The sequence below is a fragment of the Myotis daubentonii genome, chromosome 9 (genome assembly GCF_963259705.1).
Source record: "Myotis daubentonii chromosome 9, mMyoDau2.1, whole genome shotgun sequence".
Classification (NCBI taxonomy): Eukaryota; Metazoa; Chordata; class Mammalia; order Chiroptera; family Vespertilionidae; genus Myotis; species Myotis daubentonii.
The window spans coordinates 1,557,590-1,574,619 of NC_081848.1; the positions used below are offsets into that span (position 1 = coordinate 1,557,590).

Genomic DNA, 17,030 nt, shown 5'->3' on the forward strand with positions numbered 1-17,030 from the left:
GTTCTCTCCAGCGAAGTTCTTCTGTCTCTAGGTTCTGTGTCTAGGTTCTGTGTCCTGTTGTCTTGTTACATCTGTATTTATACCAGTTGATTCCAATCCTATCAATCTCTATTCCAAAGGTTAGGGCGTTCCTTATCTCCATTCCAGGGAGTAAAGATTATGTAGCTTAAGCATGATTGTTCATAGTTAAAGTGATTAATTACCTGCCTGGCACTTAATTAAGGGGTTTTATTCCCTCCCTAACTTCAGGGGAAAATCCCTACCTGGGGAAACAACCTTTCTCAGAGAGGTGACCTTGGTTAAAACACATAGTGCCAAGAAGGTGAGCAAACATATTAAGAACAGTATGCCATATATGCCAGGTCCCTTGAAACAGCAAGGATGGACCGGCTCCCGGCAAATTCCCCCTTTTTTATTTTGTAAAAGCAGGCATTAAAAAGAAAAACCCCAAATGCTCTCTTGTATCCATTTTAAGAGTAGGATTGGCGCTTTCCGCTATTACCTGAGTCCTGATCTATCATCCCAGGGAGAGCTTGCCAATCCTGCACTTTCCTGGGGTGGAAAGGCTGCAGTGGGGTTAAGGATAAGGCTCCTTGGGCCTACCTCCTCCCATGCCTTTACATTTACCTTTCCTTCCTCAGAAAAGCATGGACATACTTCTTGTATAAAACGTTCTGTCTGACTGGGAGTAACCTTAATTCCTCTGCTAGCAAGCATATGTGTTAAAAGATCAATACAGAGTCTTATTTCTTTAGACTCAGTTTGGCACATCTTCCTAATCTAAAGATCAATAGAGTCTTCTTTCTTTGGACTCAGTATGGCACATCTTCTCAATCTAAGTTCTGTACTATCTACCTTCTTACCCTACTTATCCTCTATAGGGGGGTCTGCAGTACCCTGGTGGAGTCCTATCCATCCCGAGTGTGGGGTTCTCAATGTGGGGGGTGGGGGGGGGGCGCTTACCTAGGGGAATCCTGTTCGAGGGGTTCCCAAAGGTGTGGATGGAGTCGGCGAAGACTATCCACCCTCTTCCTACGGTGGAGTCCTATCCATCCCGAGAGTGGGGCTTACCTAGGGGTCCCTGTTCGGGTGCCAGATGCTGGGGTCCCACCCCAGCAGGTCCAGGGGTCCCCAAAGGTGTGGACGGAGTCGGCGAAGAAGGAATGACACAGAGGCAGCGTTCAGTTGATCAGCGTGGTTGGGTTCTCTTGCCTGGTTCTATTGCCAGGTTCTGTAGGTTCTCCAGCCAGGTTCTGTAGCCAGGTTCTGTCCAAGATCTTTAGCCAGGTTCTCTCGCTAGGTTCTGTCTCCAGGTTCTGTCTCCAGTTTCTGTCCAGGATCTTTTGCCATGTTCTCTCCAGCGAAGTTCTTCTGTCTCTAGGTTCTGTGTCTAGGTTCTGTGTCCTGTTGTCTTGTTACATCTGTATTTATACCAGTTGATTCCAATCCTATCAATCTCTATTCCAAAGGTTAGGGCGTTCCTTATCTCCATTCCAGGGAGTAAAGATTATGTAGCTTAAGCATGATTGTTCATAGTTAAAGTGATTAATTACCTGCCTGGCACTTAATTAAGGGGTTTTATTCCCTCCCTAACTTCAGGGGAAAATCCCTACCTGGGGAAACAACCTTTCTCAGAGAGGTGACCTTGGTTAAAACACATAGTGCCAAGAAGGTGAGCAAACATATTAAGAACAGTATGCCATATATGCCAGGTCCCTTGAAACAGCAAGGATGGACCGGCTCCCGGCAAATTCCCCCTTTTTTATTTTGTAAAAGCAGGCATTAAAAAGAAAAACCCCAAATGCTCTCTTGTATCCATTTTAAGAGTAGGATTGGCGCTTTCCGCTATTACCTGAGTCCTGATCTATCATCCCAGGGAGAGCTTGCCAATCCTGCACTTTCCTGGGGTGGAAAGGCTGCAGTGGGGTTAAGGATAAGGCTCCTTGGGCCTACCTCCTCCCATGCCTTTACATTTACCTTTCCTTCCTCAGAAAAGCATGGACATACTTCTTGTATAAAACGTTCTGTCTGACTGGGAGTAACCTTAATTCCTCTGCTAGCAAGCATATGTGTTAAAAGATCAATACAGAGTCTTATTTCTTTAGACTCAGTTTGGCACATCTTCCTAATCTAAAGATCAATAGAGTCTTCTTTCTTTGGACTCAGTATGGCACATCTTCTCAATCTAAGTTCTGTACTATCTACCTTCTTACCCTACTTATCCTCTATAGGGGGGTCTGCAGTACCCTGGTGGAGTCCTATCCATCCCGAGTGTGGGGTTCTCAATGTGGGGGGTGGGGGGGGGGCGCTTACCTAGGGGAATCCTGTTCGAGGGGTTCCCAAAGGTGTGGATGGAGTCGGCGAAGACTATCCACCCTCTTCCTACGGTGGAGTCCTATCCATCCCGAGAGTGGGGCTTACCTAGGGGTCCCTGTTCGGGTGCCAGATGCTGGGGTCCCACCCCAGCAGGTCCAGGGGTCCCCAAAGGTGTGGACGGAGTCGGCGAAGAAGGAATGACACAGAGGCAGCGTTCAGTTGATCAGCGTGGTTGGGTTCTCTTGCCTGGTTCTATTGCCAGGTTCTGTAGGTTCTCCAGCCAGGTTCTGTAGCCAGGTTCTGTCCAAGATCTTTAGCCAGGTTCTCTCGCTAGGTTCTGTCTCCAGGTTCTGTCTCCAGTTTCTGTCCAGGATCTTTTGCCATGTTCTCTCCAGCGAAGTTCTTCTGTCTCTAGGTTCTGTGTCTAGGTTCTGTGTCCTGTTGTCTTGTTACATCTGTATTTATACCAGTTGATTCCAATCCTATCAATCTCTATTCCAAAGGTTAGGGCGTTCCTTATCTCCATTCCAGGGAGTAAAGATTATGTAGCTTAAGCATGATTGTTCATAGTTAAAGTGATTAATTACCTGCCTGGCACTTAATTAAGGGGTTTTATTCCCTCCCTAACTTCAGGGGAAAATCCCTACCTGGGGAAACAACCTTTCTCAGAGAAGTGACCTTGGTTAAAACACATAGTGCCAAGAAGGTGAGCAAACATATTAAGAACAGTATGCCATATATGCCAGGTCCCTTGAAACAGCAAGGATGGACCGGCTCCCGGCAAATTCCCCCTTTTTTATTTTGTAAAAGCAGGCATTAAAAAGAAAAACCCCAAATGCTCTCTTGTATCCATTTTAAGAGTAGGATTGGCGCTTTCCGCTATTACCTGAGTCCTGATCTATCATCCCAGGGAGAGCTTGCCAATCCTGCACTTTCCTGGGGTGGAAAGGCTGCAGTGGGGTTAAGGATAAGGCTCCTTGGGCCTACCTCCTCCCATGCCTTTACATTTACCTTTCCTTCCTCAGAAAAGCATGGACATACTTCTTGTATAAAACGTTCTGTCTGACTGGGAGTAACCTTAATTCCTCTGCTAGCAAGCATATGTGTTAAAAGATCAATACAGAGTCTTATTTCTTTAGACTCAGTTTGGCACATCTTCCTAATCTAAAGATCAATAGAGTCTTCTTTCTTTGGACTCAGTATGGCACATCTTCTCAATCTAAGTTCTGTACTATCTACCTTCTTACCCTACTTATCCTCTATAGGGGGGTCTGCAGTACCCTGGTGGAGTCCTATCCATCCCGAGTGTGGGGTTCTCAATGTGGGGGGTGGGGGGGGGGGGCGCTTACCTAGGGGAATCCTGTTCGAGGGGTTCCCAAAGGTGTGGATGGAGTCGGCGAAGACTATCCACCCTCTTCCTACGGTGGAGTCCTATCCATCCCGAGAGTGGGGCTTACCTAGGGGTCCCTGTTCGGGTGCCAGATGCTGGGGTCCCACCCCAGCAGGTCCAGGGGTCCCCAAAGGTGTGGACGGAGTCGGCGAAGAAGGAATGACACAGAGGCAGCGTTCAGTTGATCAGCGTGGTTGGGTTCTCTTGCCTGGTTCTATTGCCAGGTTCTGTAGGTTCTCCAGCCAGGTTCTGTAGCCAGGTTCTGTCCAAGATCTTTAGCCAGGTTCTCTCGCTAGGTTCTGTCTCCAGGTTCTGTCTCCAGTTTCTGTCCAGGATCTTTTGCCATGTTCTCTCCAGCGAAGTTCTTCTGTCTCTAGGTTCTGTGTCTAGGTTCTGTGTCCTGTTGTCTTGTTACATCTGTATTTATACCAGTTGATTCCAATCCTATCAATCTCTATTCCAAAGGTTAGGGCGTTCCTTATCTCCATTCCAGGGAGTAAAGATTATGTAGCTTAAGCATGATTGTTCATAGTTAAAGTGATTAATTACCTGCCTGGCACTTAATTAAGGGGTTTTATTCCCTCCCTAACTTCAGGGGAAAATCCCTACCTGGGGAAACAACCTTTCTCAGAGAGGTGACCTTGGTTAAAACACATAGTGCCAAGAAGGTGAGCAAACATATTAAGAACAGTATGCCATATATGCCAGGTCCCTTGAAACAGCAAGGATGGACCGGCTCCCGGCAAATTCCCCCTTTTTTATTTTGTAAAAGCAGGCATTAAAAAGAAAAACCCCAAATGCTCTCTTGTATCCATTTTAAGAGTAGGATTGGCGCTTTCCGCTATTACCTGAGTCCTGATCTATCATCCCAGGGAGAGCTTGCCAATCCTGCACTTTCCTGGGGTGGAAAGGCTGCAGTGGGGTTAAGGATAAGGCTCCTTGGGCCTACCTCCTCCCATGCCTTTACATTTACCTTTCCTTCCTCAGAAAAGCATGGACATACTTCTTGTATAAAACGTTCTGTCTGACTGGGAGTAACCTTAATTCCTCTGCTAGCAAGCATATGTGTTAAAAGATCAATACAGAGTCTTATTTCTTTAGACTCAGTTTGGCACATCTTCCTAATCTAAAGATCAATAGAGTCTTCTTTCTTTGGACTCAGTATGGCACATCTTCTCAATCTAAGTTCTGTACTATCTACCTTCTTACCCTACTTATCCTCTATAGGGGGGTCTGCAGTACCCTGGTGGAGTCCTATCCATCCCGAGTGTGGGGTTCTCAATGTGGGGGGTGGGGGGGGGGGGCGCTTACCTAGGGGAATCCTGTTCGAGGGGTTCCCAAAGGTGTGGATGGAGTCGGCGAAGACTATCCACCCTCTTCCTACGGTGGAGTCCTATCCATCCCGAGAGTGGGGCTTACCTAGGGGTCCCTGTTCGGGTGCCAGATGCTGGGGTCCCACCCCAGCAGGTCCAGGGGTCCCCAAAGGTGTGGACGGAGTCGGCGAAGAAGGAATGACACAGAGGCAGCGTTCAGTTGATCAGCGTGGTTGGGTTCTCTTGCCTGGTTCTATTGCCAGGTTCTGTAGGTTCTCCAGCCAGGTTCTGTAGCCAGGTTCTGTCCAAGATCTTTAGCCAGGTTCTCTCGCTAGGTTCTGTCTCCAGGTTCTGTCTCCAGTTTCTGTCCAGGATCTTTTGCCATGTTCTCTCCAGCGAAGTTCTTCTGTCTCTAGGTTCTGTGTCTAGGTTCTGTGTCCTGTTGTCTTGTTACATCTGTATTTATACCAGTTGATTCCAATCCTATCAATCTCTATTCCAAAGGTTAGGGCGTTCCTTATCTCCATTCCAGGGAGTAAAGATTATGTAGCTTAAGCATGATTGTTCATAGTTAAAGTGATTAATTACCTGCCTGGCACTTAATTAAGGGGTTTTATTCCCTCCCTAACTTCAGGGGAAAATCCCTACCTGGGGAAACAACCTTTCTCAGAGAAGTGACCTTGGTTAAAACACATAGTGCCAAGAAGGTGAGCAAACATATTAAGAACAGTATGCCATATATGCCAGGTCCCTTGAAACAGCAAGGATGGACCGGCTCCCGGCAAATTCCCCCTTTTTTATTTTGTAAAAGCAGGCATTAAAAAGAAAAACCCCAAATGCTCTCTTGTATCCATTTTAAGAGTAGGATTGGCGCTTTCCGCTATTACCTGAGTCCTGATCTATCATCCCAGGGAGAGCTTGCCAATCCTGCACTTTCCTGGGGTGGAAAGGCTGCAGTGGGGTTAAGGATAAGGCTCCTTGGGCCTACCTCCTCCCATGCCTTTACATTTACCTTTCCTTCCTCAGAAAAGCATGGACATACTTCTTGTATAAAACGTTCTGTCTGACTGGGAGTAACCTTAATTCCTCTGCTAGCAAGCATATGTGTTAAAAGATCAATACAGAGTCTTATTTCTTTAGACTCAGTTTGGCACATCTTCCTAATCTAAAGATCAATAGAGTCTTCTTTCTTTGGACTCAGTATGGCACATCTTCTCAATCTAAGTTCTGTACTATCTACCTTCTTACCCTACTTATCCTCTATAGGGGGGTCTGCAGTACCCCGGTGGAGTCCTATCCATCCCGAGTGTGGGGTTCTCAATGTGGGGGGTGGGGGGGGGGGCGCTTACCTAGGGGAATCCTGTTCGAGGGGTTCCCAAAGGTGTGGATGGAGTCGGCGAAGACTATCCACCCTCTTCCTACGGTGGAGTCCTATCCATCCCGAGAGTGGGGCTTACCTAGGGGTCCCTGTTCGGGTGCCAGATGCTGGGGTCCCACCCCAGCAGGTCCAGGGGTCCCCAAAGGTGTGGACGGAGTCGGCGAAGAAGGAATGACACAGAGGCAGCGTTCAGTTGATCAGCGTGGTTGGGTTCTCTTGCCTGGTTCTATTGCCAGGTTCTGTAGGTTCTCCAGCCAGGTTCTGTAGCCAGGTTCTGTCCAAGATCTTTAGCCAGGTTCTCTCGCTAGGTTCTGTCTCCAGGTTCTGTCTCCAGTTTCTGTCCAGGATCTTTTGCCATGTTCTCTCCAGCGAAGTTCTTCTGTCTCTAGGTTCTGTGTCTAGGTTCTGTGTCCTGTTGTCTTGTTACATCTGTATTTATACCAGTTGATTCCAATCCTATCAATCTCTATTCCAAAGGTTAGGGCGTTCCTTATCTCCATTCCAGGGAGTAAAGATTATGTAGCTTAAGCATGATTGTTCATAGTTAAAGTGATTAATTACCTGCCTGGCACTTAATTAAGGGGTTTTATTCCCTCCCTAACTTCAGGGGAAAATCCCTACCTGGGGAAACAACCTTTCTCAGAGAGGTGACCTTGGTTAAAACACATAGTGCCAAGAAGGTGAGCAAACATATTAAGAACAGTATGCCATATATGCCAGGTCCCTTGAAACAGCAAGGATGGACCAGCTCCCGGCAGTGTGGTACATACATACAACGGAATATTACTTGGCCATACAAAAGAAGGAAATTTGCAACAGCATAGATGAACCTAGGAGGTATGATGCTAAGTGAAATAGCCAGGGAAGGACAAATACTACATCATTTCCCTTATGTGTGGAATCTAAAGAGCAAAATAAAGAAACAAACAAAATAGAAACAGACTCATAGATACAGAGAACAGACTGATAGTTGCCACAGGGGAGAGGATTTGGGGGATTAGGTGAAAAAGATGAAGAGATTAAGAAGTACAAATTGGTAGTTATAAAATAGTCTTGGGGCCAAAACCGGTTTGGCTCAGTGAATAGAGCATCGGCCTGCGGACTGAAGGGTCCCAGGTTTGATTCCGGTCAAGGGCATGTACCTGGGTTGCGGGTACATCCCCAGTAGGAGATGTGCAGGAGGCAGCTGATCGATGTTTCTCTCTCATCGGTGTTTCTGACTCTCTACCTTTCTCCCTTCCTCTCTGTAAAAAAATCAATAAAATATATATTTAAAACAAATAGTCTCGGGGATGTAAAGTACAGCACAGGGAGTAGAGTCAATCATTTGTAATAACTGTGTATGGTGCCAAGTGGGGACTGAAAATATTGGGACAACACTTGTAGAGTATGTGATTGTCTAGCCCAGGGGTGGGCAAACTTTTTGACTCGAGGGCCACAATGGGTTCTTAAACTGGACCGGAGGCCGGAACAAAAGCATGGATGGAGTGTTTGTGTGAACTAATATAAATTCAAAGTAAAATAGGTTAACGCCGGAGTTTGCTGCTTTGAACAACTACTTCAAAAGTGAAACCAAAAAACGGAAGGGACATCACCCAGAACCACAGGAACGCTGGCTGAGTGGAAGTCCTACAACTACGAGGAAAGAGAAACGCATACGGACACTCAGAGGAGGCGCAGTGCTGAAGTCAAATTCTGAGGTGCGGAGTGCGCAGAGCGGGCTGGCGGCGGAGGGCGCGGTTGTTGTTTTCAATCGGGAGGGAGTCGCAGACTCTGAGCACCAGATCCGGGCGAGTCTTTAGGGACCCAGACTCAAACGGGAGAAGCGGGACTGTCTGGCTTCGGTCAGAGCGAGTGCAGCTTTCTCTCCGAGCTTTGCAGCGGGTGCTGGGACTCAGAGAGGCAGAGCCCCTGGGGACAGGACTGAGAGCCGCCATAACTGCTCTCTCCTGCCCACCCTGTTGATCCTGTGCGACCCGCCCCGCCCAAGCCCTGCACAGAGGCATTTGCCGCATAGCCTCAGGCAAAGGCTAGATTAGCACCTCCCTAGAGGACAGAAGTTCTCTCACTGCTGACACAGCTGATTCTCATAGCCACTTGGCCTGGAGGTCAAACCCTCCCTGGAATTAGCTACAACAATCAAGATTTATCTATAAGACTGCGAACAAAGACCACTAGGGGGTGCACCAAGGAAGCATAACAAAATGCGGAGACAAAGAAACAGGACAAAATTGTCAATGGAAGAAATAGAGTTCAGAACCACACTTTTAAGGTCTCTCAAGAACTGTTTAGAAGCTGCCGATAAACTTAATGAGATCTACACGAAAACTAATAAGACCCTCGATCTTATATTGGGGAACCAACTAGAAATTAAGCACACACAGACTGAAATAACGAATATTATACAGACGCCCGACAGCAGACCAGAGGAGCGCAAGAATCAAGTCAATGATTTGAAATGCGAGGAAGCAAAAAACATCCAACCGGAAAAGCAAAATGAAAAAAGAATCCAAAAATGCGAGGATAGTGTAAGGAGCCTCTGGGACAGCTTCAAGCGTACCAACATCAGAATTATAGGGGTGCCAGAAGATGAGAGAGAGCAAGATATTGAAAACCTATTTGAAGAAATAATGACAGAAAACTTCCCCCACCTGGTGAAAGAAATAGACTTACAGGTCCAAGAAGCGCGGAGAACCCCAAACAAAAGGAATCCAAAGAGGACCACACCAAGACACATCATAATTAAAATGCCAAGAGCAAAAGATAAAGAGAGAATCTTAAAAACAGCAAGAGAAAGAAACTCAGTTACCTACAAGGGAATACCCATACGACTGTCAGCTGATTTCTCAACAGAAACTTTGCAGGCCAGAAGGGAGTGGCAAGAAATATTCAAAGTGATGAATACCAAGAACCTACAACCAAGATTACTTTATCCAGCAAAGCTATCATTCAGAATTGAAGGTCAGATAAAGAGCTTCACAGATAAGGAAAAGCTAAAGGAGTTCATCACCACCAAATCAGGATTATATGAAATGCTGAAAGGTATCCTTTAAGAAGAGGAAGAGGAAGAAAAAGGTAAAGATACAAATTATGAACAACAATTATGCATCTATCAACAAGTGAATCTAAGAATCAAGTGAATAAATAATCTGATGAACAGAATAAACTGTTGATTATAATAGAATCAGGGACATAGAAAGGGAATGGACTGACTATTCTTGCGGGGGAAAGGGGTGTGGGAGATGTGGGAAGAGACTGGACAAAAATCGTGCACCTATGGATGAGGACAGTGGGTGGGGAGTGAGGGCAGAGGGTGGGGCGGGAACTGGGAGGAGGGGAGTTATGGGGGGAAAAAAAAAGGAACAAATGTAATAATCTGAACAATAAAGATTAAAAAAAAAAAAAAAAAAAACAAAGTAAACATCATTACATAAAAGGGTACTTTCTTTTTTAGTTTTATTCATTTCAAGCGGGCCGTAGTTTGCCAACGGCTGATCTAGTCACTGCTGTACACCTGAAACTAACACAAAGTAATATAAATGTCAACTGTAATTGGAAAATAAAGTTAAAAGAATATACTTCTTTTTACATGTATTAAAATAAGGATTTTTTTGTCCCATTCTATTAACAGGTTTCTCCACTTTGTTTTAACATGTAGATAGATTTATGTAGTCCCATGGACTCTGAGAAGAGGACCGAGTGCACTTCTCTCCTATATGAATGATGAATCTCACTGGAAACTTGGTTCGAATGCTATTTTATATGAATGTATATTAAACTGCTTAGAAATCAAGGCTGATATCAAGTCCATATGGCTTACAACTTTTTAATCCATATTTGACATGAAAATTGATGCTACAATTTGTCATACTACAAATTTTTTGTTTCAAGTTGAGTAGTGTGCTTGCTAACAAGCCAACAGAACTCAGTTATAACTTTTGCTGCTACACTGACATCAAAAAAACAAAGCGACTCAGACTATCTCAGAGTAGCCAAAGAATAAGTTGACCTTTTCAAAGAAGTAAACCTCCTTAATAACAATAGTCGAGTGGGCCTAAGGGAGAAAATGCTTTTGGAAGTGCAGTAAGGGCAAGATGAGACTGGGTTATGGTTCCCTAACCCTGCTCTATGAGTTAACTGGCTAAGAAGAGATCTACTACTGGTTTGGTAGATTCTAATCTAGACCATGATCTCACCATCAATGAAAGCAGTAAGATCAAGAGTATATTTTAGTGAACTACTAAAATTTATCATTGTAGAATTACCAAAATCTTATGGCAAGCTACATATTGAAATAAATGTCTATGGGCATGTCTAAACAGTTTATGTTCAAACCTGTGCTAAGATTTTACAGACTATGTGATGTACTTTATTATCCACCGCCTTAACTTTAGTACTTTCTTTAAAGGTTTGAATCAAACCCCCTTTCCTGTAGGAAGATTTTCTATATGTTCTAATTTCGGTCTTCCTGCTATATAATCCTATAACAACCTGTACTCTCCCCTTATTATAACACTCATTAAGCTTGAAATAACTAAGGACAATTTCCCCATCTCCTATATAATAAAAGCCTAATATGCTAAATGTCTGGTTGGCCATTCAACCAATCAAAGCATAATATGCTAATGATATGCTAAGGCCGCTCAACCACTCGCTATGACATGCACTGACCACCAGAGGGCAGACACTCCAACTGGTAGGTTAGCTTGCTGCTGGGGTCTGGCAGATTGGGACTGAACGAGACAGTCCGGACACACCCTGGTGTCCTCCTGTGTCCCTCCCAGGCACCGATCGTGCACCGGTGGGGTGCCTCGGCCTGGCCTGCGCCCTCTTACAATCTGGGACACCCCCAAGGGATGTCAGAGAGCTAGTTTCAGCCCGATCCCGCAGGCCTGGCCGAGGGACCCCACTGGTGCACGAATTCATGCACCAGGCCTCTAATTAATTATAAGCTTCACTAAGGCAGGAGCCATGTCTGTTTTGGTTCCTACTGTATTCCCCAGCACAGGGCTTGGCACATAAATATATATTGAGAAGTCTATATGGACAAATAGTCAGAAAAAAACAACTCAATAAATAGCTACCAGATTCTCTGAACTCTTTTATTATGTTATAAATAAGACAAAGTAATTTTCACTTGTCTACTTTTGTGATGGTAGTTCTGGATCTACAATTGTCTAATGCTGTGCAGTAAATTCTGAGATATGGACAGCAGCAGAGAGCTAAATTACATCAGTTATGTAAAAATAATTATATCAGTTAAATTATTTTATGAGGATCTATTTTATGCTCTATTCTTTAAAACACAAAGAAATAGTGTTTGGTGAAAAAAGAGCACTTAGTGGATTGAGCACTTAAAGAAGACATTAACCAGAGAATACATATTCTGGACTCTTCATCTTTACATTACCTTTTCAAAATAGATGACTTTGCATTTTTGGAAATGTTAATTACTTAACTCTTTGAGTGCCAACCAATATCCTAGGAACTATGCTAAAATTGCCAAGGCATTTTTGTTGATTTTACAGCAGTTTAGGAAAAAAAATTATGAATCGCAAGTAAATGAAGTTACATATTCAAAAACTTAAGGAAACCTTTACTACATTGACATATTTAGCAATATCTTCATCACTAATAAAGGCAGACTTAGAACTGGACGCCATTTCGAAGCTTTCTTTGATAGTGCTTCTGGAGCTTTTGGCAAAAAACACTCAAAGGGTTAACCTAGAATCTGATAATAAAATATCTATAAAAGTATTAAATAAAATAGCAAATTTCCTTACCCAGGTCAGCAAATCTTCCCCAATTTGATCAATAACAGAGGTCTCATTCCTCTTTCGAACAGTCTTCATTTGCTCATTCAGCCCAACTCAAGGGGAAAAGTAAAATGGAAAAAAAGTAAGCATATACTCATTACTGGTAGTACCAAGACCTTAAATTAAAAGGAAAAGACTCCGAGTAGTACAACTACTTCTAATCTCCTTAAGTACAAACCAGGACACAATTCTTACACATCTAGGTATTTGTGAGCTCTATCTGAAAAACAGATGGTAAAGGACCAAACAATGTGGAAAATAGCAAATTACATACAAGGTAGATATATCAAATAGTCATTTAATTTAAGACTCCATCTATGCCAAAACCGGTTTGGCTCAGTGGATAGAGTGTCGGCCTGCGGACTGAAAGGTCCCAAGTTTGATTCCGGTCAGGGGCATGTACCTGGGTTGTGGGCACATCCCCAGTGGGAGATGTGCAGGAGGCAGCTGATCGATGTTTCTCTCTCATCGATGTTTCTAGCTCTCTATCTCTCTCCCTTCCTCTCTATAAAAAACCAATAAAATATATTTTTTAAAAAAAAGACTCCATCTATAACCATACTTATAAAGTACTTGAATTTAAATAATGCAGGTCACTCTGCCTACTGTTCCTCTGAAAATGTCTATGTTCACAGGCAATGGACATAATCTAGCCTGAACTTGACAATGCATGTTGGTGAAACCTAAAATCATTCCCAAAGAAGTGAGAAGGCATGCATAGGGTGGCAGGTGTTGAAGGACAGTGATGGCATTCCTGGTGAAAAAAGATGAACCACGAAGGGACACGGGGAACAGTAACTCAGAGAGGAATGGGCACACGACCATGAAGTCTGGGATGACCACCGCCAGGGATCCAGCAGGAGAGAGCTCCCCTGTAGTCACTCGAGCGTCCCAAGCAAACAATAAAACAATGAAATGGTCTAATTCATGGAAATGACACCACCACGGGTTATCGATTGTGTATTACTATTTGCAAAATGCATTTATCCATATCTATGACATGGGATGTGTATTTTTAAAAACATACACACTATAACTGATAGGAAGTTTTCAAGGGTAGTTTTGACGACTCATGGTTTTCAGCTTAGACACTGACATTTGATCCCGAGTCCTGTGTTAACACGTTGAATAGAAAAGGCTGATGTGGGAATGGGGTGAAGGTTTATCCAAAGACCCAATCACTTCATTACGCTGTGCTCTTTTACATATTGGAAATGTTAGGGACAAAGATCAGAGTAAATTTCTCTTACTGTGAAGCTGAAGAATATCTTCCAAGTTCGAAAAAATTTTCCTTAGTTCTGAAGGTGACAGAATTCCTTCTCTGCATACTCGCTGGTAGAACACTTGATCAAGAACCTTTAATGTTCGAACATGAGCTCTTTCAGTGTAAAATAATTCTAAACAGAAAAGAAATAAATATAAAATGTGGCCTCACTTAGAATAATTCTACAAAAAGTCTAGTTCCCATCTCACCCCACGCAGTTATTACAATATTATAGCCCATATTCCTATAGGCTTCAGCTGGAATTAACTAGCAAATAGGTTATATAACAACCATTTATAGTTCAGAAAAGGTGAAGTCATTTTTTTTTTATCCACAGAACTCACCTACATATTGGCTCTAAGAGTTTAATATTGGCAAATGAAAAACATCATTATAAACTGTTTTGTACTTAAAAGGTAACAGTGTACTCCAAAACTCCTCTATCTTTTTAAAATAGTAGCCACCAACCATAACTACATTAGAAAACCATAAGCCCAAACATCATACAGCCTTTAAATGGAGCCCTCCTCATAAGAACAGTCCTCTTGGTTATCTAACACCTATCAAACCTCATTTCTGAGGCCGGACTTGTAATCTCACTGTCTCAATGTATTGGGGACAAGAGGATATTTATGAAGTCACATCCTAAGGGCAGGAGAGGGCAGTGTCCACGCACCTCTGCTGCGCACGCGCGGCACCAGGGTAAAGGGGGAGCTGGGTGCTACTTTTCTCCCTGTCACTTATCAGCTGCACAATCTTAATTCCTTCAATTGCCCTGAGCCTTAGCATTCTCATTCAGAATCGATGAACAAGATGAAGAGTCTGGAAGTGATGAGGCAAATGTCTCAATGATTTTTCTAGTTTTAAAGTTCAAGGATCCTCTATGTAGTTTAATTTCATCTCCGTCTAAAACAAAAAGCAAGCAGAAACCTGGAAGCAAACACCAAGGCCCAGGCATTGTCTGCTACAATAAACACACATAAACAACAACAACTAATTCAACTCACCGTTAATCACTTCCTGCCTTTTGATCTCACAGGGCTTCAGTCCCAGCAACACCTCTCGGCTAACGAGCTGCTGCCAGCTGGGGGGGTCAGTTTCCAAGTCATGGTCAAACTGCTCGTCCTCACTTTGACTTTCTCCAAAAGCGATGCTGTCTACCCTGGAACAGAAACAAGGACGGAGTCCCAGCCGAGGACACACGTCACATGGGAAACAGCAGGTCTCCACTCGTGCGTCACAGCACAGAGTCTGACAAACTGTGGACAGTGTTTCTTTAAAAAATCTCTTATTTTGCAATTACAGTTGACATACAATATTACATTAAATTCAGGTGTACAACAGTGATGAGACGTTTATGTAACTTACAAAGTGATCACCCGGATAAGCCTGTCTTACACTACAGCTATGAAAATGTTATTGGCCATATTTCCTACGCTGTACTTAATATTTCCATGACAATTTTTATAACTTAACTGCTTCCCCCTTTTCACCCATAAAAACAACCCTACTCTCATTGGCAACCATCTATTTGTTGTTTGAATCCAGGGTTTGTTTGTTCATTTATTTTGTTTTTTAGATAAACCATATAACTGAAATCATATGGCATTTGCCTTTCTCTGACTTATTCACTTAGCTGCTTAGTGAATAATACCCTCTAGGCCAGTGGTCGGCAAACTCATTAGTCAACAGAGCCAAATACCAACAGTACGATGGAAATTTCTTTTGAGAGCCAAATTTTTTAAACTTAAACTATATAGGCAGGTACATTGTTACTGACCTACCTATACAGTTTAAGTACTGTTGGTATTTGGCGCGTATCCCGCAGCCCATCTGCACCGTGTCTCCCGTCGCCAGACCGACCGACACCCCCCACTTCTTCTAACGCCGAAAACCGACTTCTGTGCGTGGGCCACGAAGTTTCATTCGCACTGTATATGCGCGCCCGCACGTGGTATTTTGTGGAAGAGCCACACTCAAGGGGCCAAAGAGCCGCATGTGGCTCGCGAGCCGTGGTTTGCCGACCACTGCTCTAGACCCATCCATGTCACAAATGTTAAGATTTCATTCATTTCATGGCTGAATAATATTCCATTGTATATATGTCCCGTATCTTCTCTGTCATTTGTCTACTGACGGACATTTAACTTGCATCTGTATCTTGGCTATCACGTATAATGCTGTACTGAGTATAGGGGTGCATATAGCTTTCCAGATTAGTGTTTTGAAATACCCAGAAGTGAAATTGCTGGCTCAGAGGGTAGCTCTATGAACTTCTGAGGAACTGCTACAATGTTTTCCATAGTGGTTATCTCGACAGAAAGGTTCCCTTGCTCCACCTCCTCTCCAAACCTTATTTGTTGATAAGGCATTCTGAGGGAGATGAAGTGGTGTCTCACTGTGGGTTTAATTGCATGTCCCTGATAATTAGTGATGTTGAGCAACTTACATATTTATTGGCCATTGATCTCTCCTATTTGGATAAATTTTTATTCAGGTCCTCTGCACTTTTTTAAATTGAATTGTTAGGGGTTTTTATTTTGTATTAGTATGATTTCCCTAGACATTTGGATATTAACTCCTTATCGGATATCTCACTAGGGAATATTTTCTCCCATTTAGCAAGCTGTCATTTTGTTTTGTTGATGGTTCTCTTCACTGTGCAAAATCTTTTTAGTTTCATGTAGTCCCATTTGCTTATTTTTTCTTTTGTTTCTTTCCCTTGCCTGAGAAGACATATCCAAAAACCTACAACTAGAGCAATAATTAAGAGTTTATTACCTATGATTTCTTCTAGAAGTTTTATGGTTTGGGGTCTTACTTTTAAGTCTTTAATCCACTTAGAGTTTATTCTTGTACACGGTGTAAGAAAATTATCCAGAGAGGAAAATGGCACAGTCTACAGTTACATTTATTTCTGGCATTCGAGGTTGGTTCATATCAGCAAATCATTTCAGGTTTGCAACGTGTCAGGTATGTCTCAGTGCCAGACTCCCAGCCACCTCTCCCCGAGCTGCTCTTCTCCCCAGACTCCTCAAGTCCGCACCTCAGTCATGGGGATCAATTGTTCTGACTTAGGTCTGAATCACATCTGACAAAAGGACGGGAACCAAGCGGAACACGAAGCGTAGGCTGACAGCTCTGCTATGGGTAACCAAGTCCTGTGTCTTCCAGCAATGGTTAGACTTGAATGATGCTGACAAGATGCCCTTGGAGCCATTTCTAAGAAGCTGCATCCAAGGTTCAAAAATGAAAAAAAGAAAAGAAAATGGGGACTTTAAAAAGCAACACTGCAATTTAAACTCAAGTTGGAGAGCTGAGAGCTCCGAAGGAAGCCAGCTGCACATGGTGAGGACACTCAAGGAGCCCGATGGAGCATTCCTCCTGCTCACAGCTGGCCCGGAGCTGAGGCCTCCTGCCAACAGCCAAGAACCCTTCCTGACACAGGGCAGCAGTGGATGAGAGAAGCATTTCCAATTTTGGATTCTGGTATATTTGAAATTTATTAAAGCAGATGATTGCAATCACTCAAAATTTGAAAGACATTTGATAG

At 43.5% G+C, this 17,030-nt stretch overlaps 1 protein-coding gene across 5 annotated transcripts in view; it reads right to left on the bottom strand.

Annotated features, from left to right (window-relative positions):
- Positions 1-17,030, bottom strand: part of ARHGEF12 (Rho guanine nucleotide exchange factor 12) — a 204,515-nt gene that overhangs the window by 38,214 nt on the left and 149,271 nt on the right. For all 5 annotated transcript variants that reach the window (XM_059707604.1, XM_059707606.1, XM_059707605.1 and 2 more), the window contains 3 exons: positions 14,485-14,639; positions 13,464-13,610; positions 12,181-12,266 (listed from right to left, as the gene is read on the bottom strand). In XM_059707604.1, coding sequence (XP_059563587.1) covers positions 12,181-12,266; positions 13,464-13,610; positions 14,485-14,639 — 388 coding nt within the window. The remainder of the gene's footprint in view (positions 1-12,180; positions 12,267-13,463; positions 13,611-14,484; positions 14,640-17,030) is intronic.